At 35.3% G+C, this 21,405-nt stretch overlaps 1 protein-coding gene, 1 long non-coding RNA gene and 1 other non-coding gene across 8 annotated transcripts in view; 2 read left to right on the forward strand and 1 right to left on the reverse strand.

Annotated features, from left to right (window-relative positions):
* LOC116668535 overlaps positions 1 to 2,368 on the reverse strand; it is a 37,836-nt gene extending 35,468 nt beyond the window's left edge. For all 5 annotated transcript variants that reach the window (XR_004325661.1, XR_004325663.1, XR_004325664.1 and 2 more), the window contains exons 1-2: positions 1,894 to 2,368; positions 1,673 to 1,762 (exon numbers count right to left, since the gene is read on the reverse strand). This is a non-coding gene — a long non-coding RNA (uncharacterized LOC116668535). The remainder of the gene's footprint in view (positions 1 to 1,672; positions 1,763 to 1,893) is intronic.
* A 323-nt stretch (positions 2,369 to 2,691) lies between these two features.
* The window catches only part of FNDC3A (fibronectin type III domain containing 3A), a 138,576-nt gene continuing 119,862 nt past the window's right edge, over positions 2,692 to 21,405 (forward strand). Inside the window, exons 1-2 of one of the 2 annotated variants that reach the window (XM_032496165.1) lie at positions 2,692 to 2,966; positions 20,819 to 20,957. In XM_032496165.1, the coding sequence (XP_032352056.1) occupies positions 20,859 to 20,957 (99 nt within the window). In that variant the 5' untranslated portion in view covers positions 2,692 to 2,966; positions 20,819 to 20,858. Of the gene's footprint in view, positions 2,967 to 3,436; positions 3,675 to 20,818; positions 20,958 to 21,405 lie in introns of those variants that run through there. The other variant, XM_006184128.3, reaches the window with a different exon arrangement.
* TRNAS-AGA lies at positions 11,537 to 11,608 on the forward strand. Its single transcript has one exon. It is a non-coding gene; the product is annotated as a tRNA-Ser (tRNA).

Consider the following 21,405-nt stretch of genomic DNA (forward strand, 5'->3'; position numbering starts at 1 on the left):
TTGCCTTTAGAAAGATTGTTTTGGCTGCAAAGTGGAGAAGGAATGGAAGGGCTCAGGTTGTATGCAGTGAGACTGTATTAGATTGGTGGCAACTGGAAAGAAGTGGGCCAGTTTGAAAGATTTTGCAGATAAAGTTGCCAGGATTTGATGCTACAATAAATATGGCAAATGAGAGTGAGGGAGATATCAGGGATAACTATTGCCCGTCTGATTTGAACACCTGGATAGATAAGGGGAAAGGAGAACAAGAGTTTATGAACTCATTTCGACTAAACTTTGTAACTCTGAGACATTATGTGAATATGTCCATGAAGCACGTGTTATCAGAATTCAGGTATTTGGAATTAGGGGGAGGGTATGGGCTAGAGACACAGATGTGGAAATCATCAGCATATAGATGATAACTAAAGCCAGTGGTGCGGGTGATAATGTTTAGGGCAAAAGATTATAATGAAAACAGAAAAGAACCTAGACTGAACTGTGAGGTACTCCGATATTCAATAGCTAGAGAGAGGAGAATCGTTTGCAAGGGAATTAGAGAAGCAATACCCAGCAATGTAGGGGAAAAGCCAAGAGAGTATAGTGCCAAAGGAAGAACCATTCAAGGAAATAAGTGGTCAAAGCGTTGAGTATTATTGAGATCTCAAGAAAGATAGGATTGAAAATGACCCTTATTTTATTGATAACAAAAATGAAGCACTGAGAAGTGACTTGTTCAAAGTCAATATAAATTCTCGTCCCTCTCTGGGTTCCCAGATAATTCATACCGGTGCCCATGCTAGGGTTATTTACGTGTGTGATTCATTCTTTCCACAGAACATAAATTCTCCAGTCCTCACTTGACTCAACTTTACAGCATTGCATATTGTTGACTAATCTAGGTCTACTTCAATGATATTTTTGAATTATGTCTTAGTTTCCCTCAAAATAGCCATTCCTTCTTGTTGTGCCTATACATGTAGGTATGCCCAAAATATAATTTTTAAAAATATAGTTTTTAAAAAACGCCACCCCGCCCCATTACCCCAAAGTAATCAAAATGTTGAGAGGTGGATTACAAGGTTCCGTCTTTTTAAAAAGCTCCCAGGTAGGAAGCTTTGGAAAGTACTAGCTTAGAGTCAGGTTTGGAAACAGCTAGCTTAGTCTCAGACCAAACAAGAGCAGGAGCAGCAATATGGAGAAGCCACCCAACTCGCCCACACTCTGATAACTTCTCATATTTTAAAAGAATATACAGTTATGCTTCAGCTATTCAGAGATCAGCTTTCCAGCAATTTTGTCTGGAAGAGGGCCAAATCTGCAAGAAAAGGAAACCCCTCTCGCAGGAAAAAAAAAACTTTTGAGAGTGAACAGCAATGAAAATATCTCAAGACATCACTTAATATAGAATCACCTTCCTATTTACGGATGGGAAGAAAAAGAAGAAAGGAAATCTCTCATTGGCTGACTGTGTTTAGAAACATCTAATCAATCATCACCTGGAGTCAGAGAAAAGCAGTCAAGAAAGGAGAAAAGAGTAAAAAAAAAAAAAAAAAAAAAAGTAGAAAGTACGAGAGGAAGTATCTGAGTGGATCAAGAGGCAAATGAGATGAGAAACTGAAAGATATTAGAAAAGGTGATGAGAACATTCCAAAGAGAAAAAAGAGATCACTTAAGTAGAGATCCTACGTACCTTAGCAATTCCTTGTGACTTTAGGTCTGGCCAAGGTATCAGTGTTTGATGGTCAGTCATCAACAAAGGATTTTATTAACCATTGTGTTCCTTAAGAACGTAGGGAATAAGTACATTTTAAAAGGATTTCTTTAAAAAGGTGAAAATAAAAGCACTGCTATTTTTAAAGGCAGCACAATTAATAAACTGAAATAAAGCCAAAACGAGGAGACTGGTTTTACCCATCAGTGTTTCTGAAGGGCCAGTTACTGGGGTTGGACTCGCCGTCTCAGACTACCCCCTTCCCAAGTCCTCCAGTGGAAACCGCGAAAGGAAGCAGCCCGGACTGGCCCTCAGGCATTAGTACAGCGCCCCCAGTCGCTGGAGGTTCGAGGGAATCTCGGCTGCTTTCACTTGTGAATCTTCGGGCTGTTGTACAAATTAAGGTAATGGGTTTCCACACTATTTGACTGGGGAAGAACTCAAGAAACCAAACCCCACGTTTTCAGCTTAAGTAATTACCTAAATATTTTTGCTTGCTCTAGAGAGACCCTGGGCTCTAAGTGTTTGGGATTGAAACCATCCAAGCCCACTTCGGTTGGCTTCCTATTCCTGGGAGGAGTGTCTTTAAAGCACCTGCCGGCGTTAAGTTTTGTGTTTTCATAAAGAGGCTCACCCGGTACGCCTCAGAGGGCCCTTGTACCATCCGGACTGAGAACTGTGTGAGTGGCCCCAGGAACGTTAATTAACTCTGCATTTCCCTCAGGTCGCTCGCAGCCTGGCCGCGGCGGGGGCCAAGACGACCCAAGTGCAGCCGGGCCTCAGGAGAGAGGCTGCAGCCCCGGGAGGGCGGTGGGTGCCCCGGGGGAAGTGAGGGGCGTTCGAACGCCCAGAGCGGGCAGCACCACGGGCGCGTCGCGCTCCCGGGAAAGACCCGCGGGGCGGCGGGGCGCGGGCGCGGGGCGGGGACGCGGGTCCGGGCCGGCCTGGGGCGCCGTCGGCGGGGCTCGCGCAGCCGCACTCGGCGCGCCGACTCCGGGCTCCTCCTCCCGGCTCCGTAGTAAGCATGGCGGCGGCGGCGTTCGTGGTCCCTCGGGTGAAACAGAAAGCGGGAGCTACGCGGAGAGGGAGCGAAGAGCGGGGCTGAGGCGGCGCCGTCACTGCCGGGAAACCACCCCAACAGTCAGTGCGCCGGCAGCCGCGGCGGCCCCGAGAGCTGGCTCTGCCGCTGAGGTAGAGCGAGAACGACCAGGAACCCGGAGAAGAGGCGCCGGGGTAGCCGCCTTCCTCCGCCTAAGAGCGGCGTGACTCGGAGGTGAGAGCGCGGGCGCTCCCTCCGGGAAAGGCGGGGGAAACCGAGCGTCCCGATCCCAGTACCGGTCCCATCCCGCCCCGCCCTGCAGCAGGCGTCGCGGAAACCGTTAGGCTGGGTCTGAGGGGCCCGGGCACCAAGCAGGGCTTGGGCCCGTCGAGGGGCCCGGCCCACCCCGTCCTGTGAGCGCGCCCTGGCCCGAGGGGAGTGGGCCGCGGGCCGGACTCGTCCACTCGTCGGGCACCTGCTGGGCCGAGTCTCGCCGGGAGGCGCTCGCGGGGGCGCGGCTGCTGCTCCGCCACTAGCCGGAGGAGGCGGCGCGGGGGCGCGAGCGGCCCTCCCTCCGCCCCGCTGGCCCGCGGCCCGTGGCGAGGAGTGCGGCTGCGGGAGGCGCGGGGGTCGAGTGCGGATCCCTCCGGAGAGGATCGCCGAGCGGCCGCCGCGCCTTCGGCTTTTGCCGCCCGGCAGCCGCCGAACTTGAACGCTCCGGGAACAGAGTTTCCCCCGCTCTCGTTGGGGTTAAAACCTCGAAAACCCGCTCTTGTGTGTTTGATCCTGTTTGGCTGGTGCCGGTACCTGGCCGTTCCTCCAGCCGGAGTAGGTAACCACCTGTTCAGTCGGGGGGTGGACTCCGGGCTGCAGCCCTCGCCCTGTTTAACAACCTGGATCTTTGAACTTTTGACACGGCTGTGGAAGGACGTCATGCGTTAGGTAAAAGAAAATGAACACATAATTTAGCCATAAAATCGCGGGCAAGACGGCGGCCTTTTGATCAATGTAGCCTTTTATCGTTCTTTTATTAAACTGTGAGCGTTAAAAGTCTTGGGATAATTTTTGTGGGGGGAGAGGGGGTGTCATGGTTGCTAGGGTGCTAGGAATCGTAAATCCGAGATTTTCGTTTGTGAAATTTCCTGTTAAGTTCCTTTGGACACCTTTGTGTCTGAGTATCTATTAACTAAGAATACCAGGCTGACAAGATTTTTTTTTTTTTTACTGTATAATCCTCTTGTATGGGTAGACTGTAGACTCTTAAAACTGAGCAGCATAATTATTTTGCTTCTTCCGTGGTCTGTTTTTTTAGTTCTTGAAAGCCAAGATGGTGTGTGTTTTTCGTATTATAAGAATGAAATAACAAAAGTTGAACTGTTACTATAATATTTTATCACCATGATATTACCAGCACTAGTGCTAAACATATGCCACCCAGGAGTTGGAGCCATATGTTAGGCAGAAGCTGATTGAGTTTTGTGGCTATGCGCTTGTATTTAGATAAATATTTAGTTTTTGTGTGTTTGCTAAATCTGTTATTCTTGCCATCGTGTAAGCTTTGTTTAAATCACCTAAAAATATTCCAGAGAAATGACCCCCCTGGTTTTTTTGATATTTTCTTGGTCGAATTGTTTGTTCTCAAGTAATGAGATAAAGTGCCCAGATGGTGGGCTTAAAACAGTGATAAAAAGGATTTTTAACACATCTTTTGTAACATAGAACCTAAAATTTTGCTTTCAGTTTTTCAGCTCACTGATAATTTGTGCCATCTCTACTTGTACCAGTTAGTGGGAAGAAGGGATGATGACTTGACAGGAAAAAAATCTTGTTAAATTTTTTATAAATAATTTTATATTTAAGATTTTTAGCACTATCACCGTAAATTTCACTGATTTTCCTCTTTCTTTTAGTAGAATATATTTCAGTTTTCTTGTGTAGAGTAACTGAAAATTTTTTTATCCCAGGGTGGCTGCTTTTAACCACCTGTATGCTTCTGAATGAACTCCCTCTTTTCCCCTTTTGTCTGAAGCCTGAAAAATCATCGACTGTTCAGGAAAAATAATTCTGGTTAGCACTGGCTTCAATCAAACATAATTATTATAAGGGTAATTGGCTTCTCCCAAATTAATGCTATGCATTTAAAAAAACAGATTCTAGAATTATCTTTTGGTGTCATCTGTGTCATCACTTACCCCTTTTGTGTGACTAATTGAGAGCTGTTTTCTTTTATCATGCATTTAATAATTATGTTTTAATTTTTAAAGTTCTACAGTATAATATTGAGCATATTTTATTACTAATTAAGAAAAAATTTCATCCTCTTCTCAGACCAGCCAGGCAGAGGTCAGGACTATAAAACCCAGAAAAAAAAGAAGGGATGCATAATTAATATTCTCATTGTCTTTTGTAGTTCTACTTAGGTAAAGAGCATTTAATTTATAATTTCTTTTAGTTTAGACTCATGAGTAATAGTTATGCCTGTTTAAAAATATTTGTATTTTTTTAATGTACATACATGCAAGGTTTTTGCATCTTCTATTTTGCCTATATTTTTAAAATACAATTTGATGAAGTAACCTAAAGGTTTTGTTTTTGTTTTTAATATTCTTGGTGCATTTTTCTGTGAAAATGAGTCTAGATGATGTCTTTGAGCATGATGTAGAGATATGCATGTGATTTCCAATTTTATTAGCCAGGTAATCAAAAGATAAATGATTGCTTTTTTCCCCCCCAGCAATCTCTAGCAGACTTCAAATAAATTCACAGTATTTTAAATTTAGAGATTTAGAATACCCTGCATATCTATTCCATTGAGTCTTTTAGTGCTTCAGTTTATCACATTGCAAAAAGAAGAAGAAAAATGGCTCCTTGTGGATATCAGAGTCGAGAGCTGCTTGTTAAAAAGAACTTAATGACCAGTGGTGTTGAAAGGCAATTTTTTTACCTGTATTAGGAGCTTTTATTATTTTCTTAATATTTTGGTCTCATTTTATTTGAGTATTATGCTGTGGTCTCTTTATCCTTTGATCTTTATCTCTTTTCTCCCACTATTGTAGTTTTGTTTGTCTTTCACATACACTTTCTAAGTATTCAGTGTAGCCTATGGTCTTCCATCAAGTTGCTTTGTAGGTGTCTTCCTTTGATATTTCCAATCACTTATCACCCATTACCAGTCATCAGGCTATTTTTTCTCCCAGATGCACTTGGGAGATGACATGTGTTCAGAGGATGATGAGCTGCTATTAAAAGTAGGGATACAAAAGCGATGTGATGTGTTTCCTTCCTTCAAGTAGTTTACAGACTAGTTGAGGATATTAGACACAGGAAGTGATTAACAAAAATATAAGATGGTATTATTAAATCCTGTGGCAAGGAATGTGATTTAAAGGAAAGTGAGGCCACTGAGGGCTCAAATGATCCGGGAAGGCATTTAGAGGAAGTCAGACTTGAAGCTTAGGAAGGATTTAGATAGCAAAAGGAAAGACATTCCACAAAAGATTGACAGCCAGAGCTGGAAATAATAGCAAGACAAGTCTGAGAGCATCTAAGGACAAGTATCAGGAAGGAGAAAAAAAGAAGGTTAAAGTTGAGATTTTGGGTAAGCATGGTCAAGAGCGGAGTAGGCAGGACTGGATAAGACAGTTTGGCTGTATCATTATGAACCCATCTGTAAAAGAACACTACATCTACTTTGACATATTAATAGCTTAAGCTTTATGTATGAGAGATAGATTATATATTTTATATGTGTGTTTATTATAGCTTAGATCAGGGGACAGCAGACTTTTTTGGTAGAGTGCCAGACAGTTAATATTTTAGGCCTTGTGGGCCACTTACAGTCTCTGTTGAATATTCTTTTTTGTTTGTTTTTTTTTTTTAACAATTGTAGGATTTGGCCAGCAGGCCTAGTTTGCTGACTCTTGGCTAATAATTGGCTAGGTAATTGTCCATATAGCACATAATGTGAGCTGCCTTCCATCATTTGTCTACATCATTGTTTTCTGTGTTTGTTATGAGTATCATTTATGGTTTTTTTCCTTATAGTAAATATAAAGAGAACATGCAGAAACAACTACTATTATATTTGTCATTTTGTGGCCAAACTTCTAGCATCTGCCTAGACTGGGTCTCAGAACTAGGAAGTGAAAGAAGAAAAAGCCTTTGAGCTAGACCTTAGAGCAGTGAAAATAGCTACAGCATGGCTTGATTTAGAATTCCTATAAGGTTAAGTATATCTGCTGCCTGTTCTGGTTGTACGTATTTTAAACTGCAGTTGGCATTTTAGAAACCTTGGCTCGGGTACTGGTGTTCTGTAAGTGACAACAGGGGAGCCAGCAGTAGGAAACCTTGCTTTTAAAAGTAGTTTGGGATGAGTTAGTGAAGAGGAAAAACAGTTGGACATCCCTCAATAACTCCAAAAGTCACTGTGTTATAGAATAGTCTAATAATTGGTATTTACACTGATGAGTTTGGGTCATCAAGAAAAGATGTATCATGTGTAGATTAAGGCCAAGAAAGAAGACCTAGGAATCTCTTTTAAAATATTTTCATTAAGATTGTTTAAAGATAAGTTATGGTGATTTAAGGGATGAGTATCAGTTATTTTGAAAAATTATTTACATGAAATATCTCTGAAGTTTCTAAATTTACAGGTGTGTACTTCTAAGGCAGTTCTGTTTCCTTCAGCACATTGTGTTTCATGTCCCGTTACCAGGTAAATAGTTGTGCCTAAGGTTATGATTGCATGAATGAATTGGCTAGGGTTACTCTATATTTTGTATTATCGAGAAAGTAAGAATATACCTTAAGAGGATTCTTTCGTTCAACAGGCATTAGTAAATACACTCTGTGTATCAGGGATAATATTAGGTGCTGGGAAAAGTAAAGATGTATAAGATGGAGAGCTGTCTGGATAAAATGGTAGTGTTTCATTTTACCCTCTTAAAAACATTAAAACCAACCAGACAAAACTCCAAAACTTAAAGTTAACTTTTGTCTTTTGTTTATACTAGCATTTTCTATACTTGGTAAGTGTGTATACCGTCTTAGGTTTTTAGGGCAGTACAAAGCTTTTGAGCTAAATTCCAGCCTTCATAAATTGCTACCTAATAAAAGTTTGGTTTCTTAAATTTTACTTTAAGGAGAAATTAACAGTTCACTCTCCTACCCTCCTTTTGTCAGTAGCAGCTTCATTATTCCAGCTGTTTCCGTTTCCTAGATAGGAGATAAAGTACCTTGGATATTAGTTCCAACTTCAGCCTTATTAGCCATCTGATCTCAGATTAGTTTTTTTCAATCTTAGATTCCCAATTCTTAAAATAGAGAATAGTATCTATCATGTTTTCCCCATAGAAATGTTGTGAGCACTCAAAGAAATGTTGGAAACCGTGAAAAACATTAAAGTACCGTGTGAGTGTTTACATTAGTACTGCTATATTGGAAGCAATGCAGCCTTTTTTAATAAGACCAGAAACCATGAGTTCAAGTTTTTCCTCCAAAGTTCTGTAAATATAGCACTTCCAGTAAACATTTAGTTTACTCAAAACTTTTAACTGCCTTCTTGGCAAAGAGAATGCACATTTTAAGAGCTTTTTTTCCATTCTTATTAATCTTTCAGTGCAGTACATATCCAGTACCTCTGTTTCTCTTTGCAAGAGAATACTGATCTCCTCCTATTCCAAGGAAATTGAGCTTTTCTTTCCGCAGTGGGGTAGAAAATATGCAAAAGTGAATTCCTTATGGTTTTCTTTTTTTCAAGTGGAATACTATTTCTGTATCTGTAATAATAAGATCCACTTGAATTCTCACTGGAAAGTTGATTATGTTTTAAAATCTTATATAGACCTGCCATATATGTGGTGGTACTCTCATTTTACAGATGAACTATTACTTCTGACTTCCATGTCTCTCTTCCTCCCTCACTTCTTGAGATCTCTTATGTGCTAGTTGTTAGAAATACAAAGTAAGTTTGATGTGTGCTTCGAAGTAAACCTTAGTGTAAAGGTTGTCTAAATATATGATAAATTAGATTGTGTTAAGCAGTCTCTATCAGAAATGTCTGAAAGTTACTGTTATCTGTTTTCCTAATTCAGAACCCACATTTTAATATATTTTTGAACAGAATGATTTAGACAATTTAAGTGATTCCTTAGTGAAATCCAATTCCCCAGTGAGGAGAAAAAAAATCTTCCCACTTCTCTGGGGGTTCTAAACAGATGTTTAAGTACATTTTAAAGCACAGTTAGGATGTTTCTTAAAAAAGTAGTTGTATGCTTTCTTTTGCAGTAATAGATGTCATATACAACTACTGTATACTTTTGTTGAGATCTAGCTTGAATGAGAAGTCATTTTATTTACTTCAAAATCAGCTTCTTTTAAGATTGGCTTAAATAAAAATAAAAGTGAAAACATAATTTATAACTTGAGATTTCATTATAGTTACATTTTCTAGATTCTTTTGGCTTGCTTGTGACAGCCATTCTCAGATATAGTTTTGTTATTAAGACTTGATTTTTTCTATGTAATATTTTCATTTGCAATATATACTTTTTTCTTACATTTTAATTAATAGTGTATGAAATACCTTTTTGTTTTTTCTGTTAGGACCAACTATTCCCAGTACTTCAAATTAGCAGATAAATCATTAATCCTCAAATGCCGTAATATGCTAGCAATTTTATTTTTTTAACTTTCACTTGAACCTTACTACAACTGGCCTGACGTGTGATAGAGTAGTCTTTGGATAAAATGTAGGGGCAACTGTCCCTTTAGTTCATCTTTCAGGCTGCTTCCAGATAAATATTTCAAAAATATAAATTTGTTCAAATCATTGCTCAATTTTAGAAACTAAAATTATACTGAAATTTCTGTTGCATCAATTATGTCTCCTATCTTTGTTTTAGAGTTTATACTCTCTTGATATCCTGTGACTGTACCATTTCCAGCTACTTTGCAGCTTTCTAGTATAAAGAGCATGTTTTACATTAGGCAGATAGAGGTTTGTTTGTTGGCTTCTTCTCTTACTGGCTGTATGTGAACATGAACATGGTACTTCATATTAGTTCACTTCTGTGAGTCGTAGTTTCTTCACTGTAAAGAGGTGTAATATAGGATTTATCTCCTAGAACTGGCTGTTAAAAGGATTAAAAGAGCCCATTTAATTTGGCAAGTAAAATACTTGCCATAGGATATTTATATCTAGAACTTTGATAAACATTTCTAATCATTATCACTCAGGTATCCAAATTCTTGTTTTCACCATTTATTTATTTATTTATTCATCTAACATTTGTTAAAAACCATAAATGTCCTAGATACTTAGAATAACAATGTCACAAAAATGAGTATTATATTTTTTCTCTAGTAATTCACACACTAGGATGAGAGATAAAGACATGTAAACAAATACATATTTTAAAATAATTAAAAGAAAATAAAATCTCTTCTCTTGCCTCTTTTCACTTGTGTGAATCCCTCCTGTAGTTTATTACTGAACTGCTGTATGTTTCTGTAATACCCTCATAATATCATGATTGTGTATCTATCATACTGTAGCATACATATATTTCTTTACTTGCCTGTTTCAGCTATTAGACTATGAGCTCCTTGAATTTGTTTCCTCCCTGATCTTTAATATGTCTTTCCTTCTGCTAACTTTAAGTTTTGTTTGTTCTTCTTTTTCTGATTCTTTTAGATGGTAGTTTAGGTTATTTATTTGAGATTGTTCTTGTTTTTTGAGGAAGGCCTGTATTGCTATGAACTTTCCTCTTAGGACTCCTTTTGCTGCATTTTGCTATATGGTTGTGTTTTCCTTGTCATTTGTCTCAAGGAATTTTTAAATTTCTTCTTTGATTTCATCATTGACACATTTGATTTTTAATTTTTAGTAGCATGTTGTTTAGTCTCCGTGCAGTCTTTTTCTTTTTTTTTTTTTTTTCCATTTTTCTTTCTATAGTTGATTTCTAGTGAACTCCTTGAATTTGAACAGTACTTCTTGGATTGGCTTTTTTTTTTTTTTTTTTCTTTTTCTGTAAAGGAGCAGATAGCAAATATTTTAGGCTTTGTGGCCATATGGACTCTGTTGCAACTATTTAACTGTGGTGTAGGAGCATAAAAATAGCCATAGATAAATTATAAACATTGGGTATAACTGTCTTCCAAAAAAGCTTTATTTCTAAAAACAGGCAGGAGGCCAGATTTAGCACACAAGCCTTAGTTTGCTGACCTCTGCAATGCTGCATACCCTATGCCTGGCAAATACAAGGGACTCAGTAAATAATGATAATTCATATATATTAAATGCTTTCTATGTTCTGTGTGCTATTCCAAACAACTTTCCATGCATTAGTTTACTTAATCCTTAAAATAACCCTCTGAGGTAGGTATTATTGTCATCATTTTAAAAATGAGGAAACTGAAGCACAGAGAAGTTAAATAACATGCCTAAAATCATACAACTAGTTAGTGAAAGATTTGGGATTTGAACCTAGGCATTGTGACTCCAAAGCATAGGCTTTGAATCATTAAATTATATCAGTTCTGGTATGTTAAATCCCAGGAGTATAATGTTGATTCAGTATTAGGAAACATATTAATGTAATTTACTGTATTAATAGATTAAATGAGAAAATTATATATAATCTTTTTGGTGCTAAGAAAAATCATTTTCTAAAATTCAGTTGTCCGACAACTTTTCATCAACAAGAAATAACCTTGTAAAGGGTTTCTACTAGAAACCTATATTAAATGTCATAGTGAAATATTAGAAGTACTTTCATTAAAAGATAGGAACATAACGTTGGGGGGAAGGTATAGCTCAGTGGTAGAGCACATACTTAGAATGAATGAGGTCCTGGGTTCAAACCTCAGTACCTCCATTAAAAAAGAAATTTAAAAAAAAAAAAAAAAAAAGATAGGAACATAACATTGGTCCAAGTCTTGATGCATTAACAAACAAGAAAAATTACTAACCTCTAAATAATGGGGAGGGGAGTGAGGTGGTATTATCACTGTTACTGTTTTAGTTGATATGATTTTCTACTTAGAAAATATAGACAGGCAATAGAAAATGATTTGAGTCAAAAAGAGATTTCAGTAAACCAACTGGCTATGAGATAAACTTAGAAGATTCATTAGCTCTCTTATACACCAGCATAACCAACTATGAAAACAATAAGAAAAAATCAAAGCCTAAATTGTAAAATACTTAAATTTTTAAACTATGCAGCTTTATCTGAAGAAAACTACAAGAAGAGCTGAATGAATGAATAGTATATTCCTGAATGTGAGAACTTAATACTATAAAATTGGCAGTTCTCACTAAATTAGTCAATAAGGTCAGTATAATCCTAATTAGAAATCCAACAGGATTTTTAAAATGGAAGTAGACAAACTTATGTTTCAAGTTTTGAAAAGGAAAAATGCACAAGAATAGCCAAGTAAATTACAAAAAGAAGCATAACAAAGGGGAACTTAGACATCAAAGATTAAAACATACTGTAAAATTACAGTTTTTAAAATAATAAGAATTTGGAGTAAGAATGAGCATGCTGATCAAAGGAACAGAATAAGGAATTCAGGTGGAGCTCCATGGAAACAGAAGAATTCATTATATGATACAAACAAGTGAGTAATGGAAGAGCTAACCTATAAATGGTGTGGGACAACTGACTATCCAGTTGAGGTAAAAATAGTTAGGTACCCACTTTGTGTTACTCACAAAACTAAATTCCAGTTGGACTAAATGTAAGTAAAAAACGGCAAAAATTCTAGAAATGAATTTTGGTTTTAAATGTCAGGGTGATGAAAGTTTTAATGTGTCATTAAACTTAGATGCCATTTAAAAAGGCAGGCAATAAATGGGGATAAAATATTTGACATATTTGACATGACAAAGTTAATATTCAAAGTATACAAGCTATGCCTACAAATCAGTATTAAAAAGATAACCTGGTAGAAAAGGAGAAAGAATGTAAGTAGAAAATTTATAGAAGTAGAAATATAACCTATAAAATTTGGAAAAGATACTCAACCACACCAGTAACATGAGAAATTCAAATTAAAATATCAAGGAGATAAGATTTTTTTTAATTTTCTTAATCAAATTGTCAAAAATTGGAAAACCTTAGTTAAGTATCAAATTGGAAAGTAGGCACTCAAAAACTATTGAACAGAGTATACATAGCTTCATCTTTTTAGGGTAAAAATTTAGCTGTATCTGTCAGTTTTGGTGTCTGATGTCATTGGTGCTTTTAAATAGAGCAATTTCAGTGTAGTATTGGGTTGGAAGCTGTGTTGCAGCAGGTTAAAGAAGTGAGAATTGTAGGCTAGTGATTCTCAACCTTTATATAACCATATTTGCCAACTGGGACAATTTTAGTATACTTTATTTTCTGAGTTTCTATTATAAAAGTAATTTTTTTTTCAAATATAAAATTATAATTTTGAATATAATGGTTTTCAAGTCTCGTATGTCTGGATATTTTGATCTTCCCTTTTACTATTAGAACCTAATATTTTAGGAAAGTTGGTAATAAATTTCAGGAGAGATGTCAGCTTAAGCTGAATATAGAGTAAAGAAAAGAAAGATTTTTAAAAAATAAGATCAGGGAAGATGAGCATATTTAGGCAAAAATTTTTAACTCAGGAATAATTATAGACTTATAAACAAAGAATCTGGTTATCTCAGAAAGGACAACATTAAAATATTGGGGTCTATAGACAAATCTTTCTCTTTTTTTAACATTTTTTATTGATTTATAATCATTTTACAATGTTATAGACAAATCTTCTCATGGAAAATACAGAAATGTTTCTTGATTTCCTTATATCTTTTGATAAAATTCTCTATTTGGGAGAAATTAATGAAGGCAACATGTTAAATATGGTGAAGTTATACAAAAACAGTAGCTTTTACAGAGGAATTCAAACCTTTTGGTTGTGAACCTAGATGCTAAGATGTTTCTTTATCCAGAAAATACTCAGAAACTGCTGTTTTAGTCTTGAATCCAAAGTTGCTCTGATAGACATAACTAAGAATCTGAAATTTTGAAAAAGTAAACAATCTAAATATATAAGCTAGTACTTTACAAAACGACAGTAAAATATTTGTGGATGAAAATAGAATTGTCCTGGATGCAATTACCTTGTGCTCTAAAGGTAACCCAAGTGCTCTGAAAATAGCACCAAACAGAGCTGTAAAATAGGATTTAAGATGGTACAGTTGTCACTCAGCATCCACAGAGGATTGGTTCCAGGACCCCTGCAGTTGCTCAAGTTCTTTATATAAAATGGCATAGTACAATAGAGTTGTATATCCATGGGTTCCACACCTACATATAATGGAAGGCCAACTGTACTTAAAAAAAAAATCTATTGGTCTTATTTATGTGCACATTATCTGTCCTTTAATAGATTGGGGTTGATTTCTTGGAAACAATTCCTGCTCTCTGTTTCTGTGGTTTCCTGAATGGAAGTATCTTTGTGATGTCTTTTTCATCTAAATTGCCTTTGAAATCTATTTTAAGCAGATTTTCATGTTGGTATTAAGGTGTGATTTCTTAGTGGGGGTGCTGGAGCTGTATCTCCTGACTGTTTATTAAATTAAGCTATATTTAGTTTATCTGACTAAGGAGAGTGATTGGCAGTGGTTCTCAAACTTCCAGCCCCTGTTTTAAACCTCTGTTCACTTAGTTAAAGACTGAGGCCCACCCATCCTGCTCACTTCCACCTTTTCAGTGAACAAGGAATTGGAGAAGAGAAAGATAAATAAGTTATAAGTTTGTTGCTAACAATCTATATAAATTGCGATTTGCCTTATAAGAAAGTGAGTATATATATTTGCTTTTATTAGATTAAGCCATATGAAATTGTTATTTTAAAGTTTTTGACCTTAAGTGGCAGTTTCATATGTTTCAACCTGTTATATTATGCCCTATAAACCCTGCTCTCTATATAAAAATGTGTTATTGCACTTACCAGGAAAATATATTTTAAGGTATTTAATATAACTTCATAAACAGCACATTGCCTATGAAGTGTCACCATATGAGCCAAATTGGATGGTTTATGAATATACATACTTTAGAAACAAGGGTAAAGTGATAAGCCAAAGATATTGTTAATGTATATATACATCATTGTACACTATAGGGTTAATCAGTAAACCATCTCCAAAAACTAAATTAAATATGAGAATGATAAAGTTTAACATGTAGTAATTTGTAAATAAAAGCTATTACATTTAAAACTGTGACCAATTGAAGACACCGTAAAAGCCAGAACTTTTTTAAAAATCATGCTTTTAAAGCATTGCCATTTGTGTTCTACTTGTGATACATTCATTTACCTTTCTACTGCCCATTTGGTACTTTAAAAATTAAGAGTAGCGAATTTGGTTCCCTGTCAAGATGGAGTAAAAAGCACTACATTTTCTCTTCTGTTTGAAACAACTAAAAAAAAAAAAACTAGGAAAAAAATATGAAATATGAAACAGTGGCACTCAAGATGTTAGGCATCACTCAATGGAAGAGGGAGAATAAGGCCATCCTTATGAATGGCCCTGCTTATTGGCTGGAGAAAGTTTTCAGGGCACAGCACATTGAGGGAGATCCCAAGTAGGTCCCAGCTGACTCCCTGACTTGAGAGGTACTAACAATCCAAAGACAACGGAGTGTGCAGGTCTGAGTACCAGAGAAGACAGTGCTAAACAAAAAGGGCCTCAATGACCTGGAAAAGGTCCCCCTTAAGTATTCAGCAGAGTACTGACAAGTACATACATGTAAGGAGACTGACCAGAGCTAGAGAAAGAGCCACTGAAAAGCATTATATAAAACAGTATTCAGGCTCATGCAGGACTCGAAATAGTGCCTGTTCCCACTAACCAGACTAGAAAGCCTAATAATTCCCAGGGTATTTGGTAGAGTATTCTGGAGGGTCTTGGCCCAGTTGTGGCGAAAAAGCAACCCTAGATTAAATGCAGCTGTTTCTGCCTAACGCAAGAGCAGGAACATAAGTATTCTTGCCTAAAGCAAGACCCAAAAGGATCAAACTGTTTCCAAGTCACTTAGCCACATCTCACAGCAAAGCTCAAGAATACTTACAGGAATACAAAAAATATCCAGCGGCCAACAACGTAAAATTTACAATGTTTGACATTCGGTCAAAACTACCATGCTTTTAAAGAGGAGGGAGAATACAAACCATAATCATGAGAAAAAAATCAGTCTCTTGAAACTGGCCCAAAAGTGATACTGATGATGAATCAATAGTCAAGAACATTAAACGTTATGACTGTATTGAGTATGTTGGAGAAGCTAGAAGAAAGACTGAACATGTTAAGTAGAAGTATCTTCTAGATTAAAATTATAGTGTCAAAGAAAAGACGCATTGGATGACATTAATGGCACATTAGACGTTGCCAAAGAAAAGATTAGTGGACTTGAAGAGACAGCAATAGAAACTATCAAAAATGAAACACACAGAGAAAAGAGAATTGTTTTCAAAGGGGAACTGAAAAAATATTTGAAGAAATAATGGCCAGAATTTTTCTGAATTTGATGAAAACTATAAGAAACACAATAAGCACAAGAAAGATGAATAAAAGGTCTCCAAGGATCATTATAATCAAATCACTTAAACAAAAGTGTTAAAGAGGAAAAAATTATTAAAAGCAGCCAACATTAATACAGAACAAAGATAAAGACAATAGCAGATTTCTCATCAGAAGCAATGTAGGCTAGAAGATAATGGAGTAGTGGTTATTTGGGATCCCTTGATATTCTGTATGAATTTTAGGATGAATTTTTCTATTTCTGCAAAAAATGCCATTGATATTTTGATAGGGATTGCATTGACTCTGTAGAGTGCTTTGGGCAGTATGGACATCTTAACAATATTAAATCTTCCAGTGCATGAACACAGGATGTCTTTCTATTTATTTGTTTCTCCTTTAATTTCTTATAGGAATATTTTGTGGTTTTCAGTATACAAATCTTTGATCTCCTTGGTTAGACTTATTCCTAAGTATTTTATTCTTTTTAATGCTATCGTAAGTGGAACAGATATCAGATTTTTCAGTTAGTGTATAGAAATGTAACTGATTTTTGCGTGTTGTTTTGGTATCATGCATTTTTACTGAATTTACTACTTCTAGTAGTTTTCTTTTTTAATCTTAAGGGTTTTCTATCTGTAAGATCCTGTCATCTTTGAACAAAGACAGTTTTTCTTATTTCTTCTCAATTTGTATGCCTTTTATTTCTTTTTCACGCCTGATTTCTCTGCCTAGGACTTCAAGTGCTATGTTCAATACTATGAATGAACGTGAGAGTGGGAATCCTAGCCTGATTCCTGATTAGAGGAAAAGCTTTCAGTCTTTCACCACTGAGTATGATGTTAGCTGTGGGATTTTCATATGTGGCCTTTATTATGTTGAAGTAGTTTCTGTTCCTAGTTTGTTGGTTGTTTTTGTCATGAAAGGGTGTTGAATCTTTTCAGATGCTTTTTCTGCATCAATTAAGATGATCATGTATTCATTTTTAAAACTCTAAAAAGTGCTTTTATTGAAGTATTTGCGGTGAAGCACATACATAGTGTACAGCTCACTTTGTAATACACTGGTAATTACAATATAACAGCCTCCCAGGTCAAGACATAGAACAGTACCAGCACCCCAAAAACTGCCTTCATGCCCCTGTTGGTCCCCATTCTTTCTTCCTCTCCAAAGAATAATTATCTTGTTTTTTAAAAATGTTATAGACTAGTTTTATTGGTTTTTAAACTTTCTGTAAATAAAAATGTAGTCTTCTGTGTCTTTTTTCACTCACATTGTATTTGTGCAATTTGTGTTGTTTCCTGTATCACACATTAATTATTTTTCATAGCTGTATAATAGTTCGTTGGATAAATCAAATACAGTTTACCATTAACTGTTGAGGGACATTTCGGTTGTTTACAGTTTGGGGCTAGTAAAGAATAATGCTGCTGTATACCTTCTGTACTTATCTTTTGGTGCACATGTGCATGCATTTCTTTTTAGTATATACTAGGAAGTCTAATAGCTGGATCATAACTGGGTCATAGAATATATGTTCGATTTTTATAGATAATATCAAACTTGTTTCCGAAGTGATTTTATGAGTTTCATTTACATTCCACAAGATTGTGCCAGTTGCTCTGTAGCCTCACTAATACTTGATATTATCAGTCTTTTCCATTTTTATCCTAGTATGTTGTGGTATTTCATTACGATTTTTAATTAGCTTTTTCCTAATAATGAATTTGAGAATCTTTTCATATGTTTATTGGTCTCTTTAATTTCCACTTTTGTGAAGATATTCATGTCTCTTCTCATTTTAGTTTTTTAAAAAAGTAATTTGTAGACCTGTATGTATGCTAAATACATATTCTTTTCCAGTTATATGTATTGTAAATATCTTTCAGTATGTGGCTTGCTTTTTCATTCTCTTAAAGGTATTTTTAAAAATAAATAGTACTTCTTAATTTTAGTGAATTTCAATGTCATTCTTTTCCTTTATGATTTAAGAAACATAATTTATACCCTATTTTAAAAATCTCTGTCCCATGGTTATGAAGTGTTTTTGTTATCTTTAGAAGCTCTTTTGTTTTACTTTTTACATTCAGATCTGTAATCTACCTGGCATTAATTTTTTAAAACATTGTTTAATTTGACATTAATTTGAATTTCTAATTAGAGATTTGCAAGAATAGTACAAAGGTATCCAGCTATTCTTCACCCACGCTCCCCAAATGTTAATTTTATATTATTACTACATACTGATACAGATACAAATACTGATATATAGATATAAATAGTGATGTGCTGGAGCCATCTTGTATACAAAAGTTGATTGTTAAAATTCAGGCATTTTCAGATCGATTTTTAAACCATGATGGCTTGAAATGGGCCATGGGGGAGTGTGTATTCCAATGGAAATTAGCAAACACAACAAATCACTTCTCCCCTTTTTTGCACGTATCAAAAACTACATTGAAAAACCAAGCAAAAATAGATGCATAACTTAATAAAACGAGTGGGTATTTGTAGTCACAAGATAAGATGAGAACATAGGAACTGAGTATTAACAAAATTTGAACAAATTAATTGAAAGAAGCTGACTGTTCTCTGTGCAGCAATGAAAGGAATTTTTAGGCTTTAAATGCAACATTTTAGTGCATGGCTGAAGCTTCCAATTTGCAAGCTGAAATAAAACCAGCTGCTTTGCATATAGTGTTATATGTCCATACAAGAAAGCAATTCATAAGTGAAACTTTTGATATTACAACTTTGAAAAGGTTAAAATCAGAGGTAATACCTTAAGTGGAATGATAATATTAAAACAGCACATGGCTTCAGATTCATTGTGTAATAATACTACTGTTCTTGGAATTAACTGGAGATTCAGAAGAAATTTTTATTTCTGTTTGTAAAGCTTCCATTCCAGCTCTTGAAACCAAACTATGGTTGTATCTTTAGCATTACATTCTAAAGTTTTTATAACAATGGTGGTTTGCAGTTTTAGCTAAACATATTAAATAAAATATTATAAATAGAGTAACAATAACAGAAGAAAAATTCTCTGTGGTTGTTATTTTTTGATTTATTAATTTTAAAAGATGAATTACTTATAAACTTTCTCTAGTTAATCCTGAGTTAGCTTCCCTAAAATATTTCTTCTTAAACTAAATTATGTGACATGCCAGAGGAAAAATACATCGACTCTTTTCCATCTTATAATTTCTTTATGTATTCCACAGAGTGAAATTATTTGACATGATTTAAATTACTCTGATTTTATTGGACCTTAAGAAATACAGCAATACAAATTAATCCAGAATTTAGATTTGTCCCTTCATTTACATGTGTATATTAAAATATTTATGTATTATGTATATAATATACATAAATATTTATATAATATGTATGCATTATATAAATGTTTATATATGTTATGTTTAAGTGGCATGTATTTTTATGAGATAGTTAAATGATATAAAATGTTTCATAGTATAGTCTTAAGTATAAAAGCTTGAAATAGATACTTGAATTTTTTTTAAAATCTTAAAGTGTATTTATATATTTAAACAGAAAATTGATTTTAGGTTAAATCAACTTGTGTGAGAGTTTTCTGCAAAGATTCAAGATTTTAAAATAAATAACATGAATTTAATGTCTTATAAAAGTTAAAAATTTTGACACTACTGAATTGTAGAATATTACAGTTTCCAAAAATGTTTCTTATTTTGCCGTTCGGTGTAGATTTGGTAAGATTTATGACTGAGCTCAGTTGTACTCATTTTGACATGTAATTTGCTGACAGTTTATTGGTTGATTTTATATATGGTAGATAATATTGTTTACATCGAATCCTTTAATTTTAATATAAGTGATGATACTATGTCTACAGTTAAAGGTTTCTAAATGTATGTGCTTTTATCACTTAAATGATTTCGTTTATTGTAAAGTACTTAGAAAAAAATAAACTAGAATGACAGAAGACCTAAGTCAGAGTTTAATACTTAAAACTTGAAGGTTCTTATTCTAATCCTGAGCAAATTTTTTACAGTTTTGCTATGTCTGAGGAATCAATGAAAAATCATACTTCTTGTGTAGTTCCCGATAGGGTGATGAGGGGGACTTGGGTCTTCAGAAACACCTTCTCAGCTCTAATTAAAAAACCAGTGGTAGAGCTGCCTCACTCAATTACTGCATTTTAGTACCTATCCTAGTGGTTAGCTTAAGTAGTGGTGGTTAAATTAAATAAATGTTGTATAGAGATGGAAGGGATAGAGAGACAGATAGACATGGAATTTAAATAGAAGCTGCTGATACATTGGCTTTAAAATATTTTGGTTTGCTATCTACGTTGACAGAGAGTTGATTAATAAGAAATTTTATTTCCTTAAATGATCTGTTGACAGAAAGAAGCTCTGTCCAACAGAGTATTACAAAATTTCTTTTAACAAGAGTATCTTTTTAGGTTAAAGAATGAGACAGATCTTGAATGTATCATATTTTAATGTGTTTTTAAGAATGTACACACAAATGGCTATATATTTTTGTTTTTCAGAGTTGGAGGGTTAATCCGGTATATTAATGTCTTATTGATAATGGCAGAACATCCACCACTACTGGATACAACTCAGATTTTAAGTAGTGATATTTCTCTTCTGTCTGCCCCTATTGTAAGTGCAGATGGAACACAACAGGTAAGGAAACCAAAATACTTATTTTCTTTTGTCTAGTACACGTGTATTCTTTCAAAAGAATGCAAAATTTAGAACAGAATGAGGCATCGCAATAGTTGGTTCCTGTTAACTCGTGTTTTAAACTCCAGTTCTAAATGTTGTTTTGGTTTCATAAGACTATGAAGAAATGAGACTATTTTTGAAGTCACTTCTAAAATGTATCTTTAATTATTAAATTTCTTGTGTGTATATTTAATTGCCACTAAAGTTGTTTTTGTTTTACTTTAGACGATATACTAGTCCCTGAGTGTTTTTTTTAACTAAGTTTAATCTTGTGCATTAACGATTATTATAAATCCTTACTTCAAATTATTATGAAGTCATGACTTAACTATGTGATTAAAATGACTGCCTGCATTATATTATAGTAAAACTTTATCTTCTTTTTTTTCCTACTCTCCTCACCAGA

The sequence above is a fragment of the Camelus ferus genome, chromosome 14 (genome assembly GCF_009834535.1).
Source record: "Camelus ferus isolate YT-003-E chromosome 14, BCGSAC_Cfer_1.0, whole genome shotgun sequence".
NCBI lineage: Eukaryota > Metazoa > Chordata > Mammalia > Artiodactyla > Camelidae > Camelus > Camelus ferus.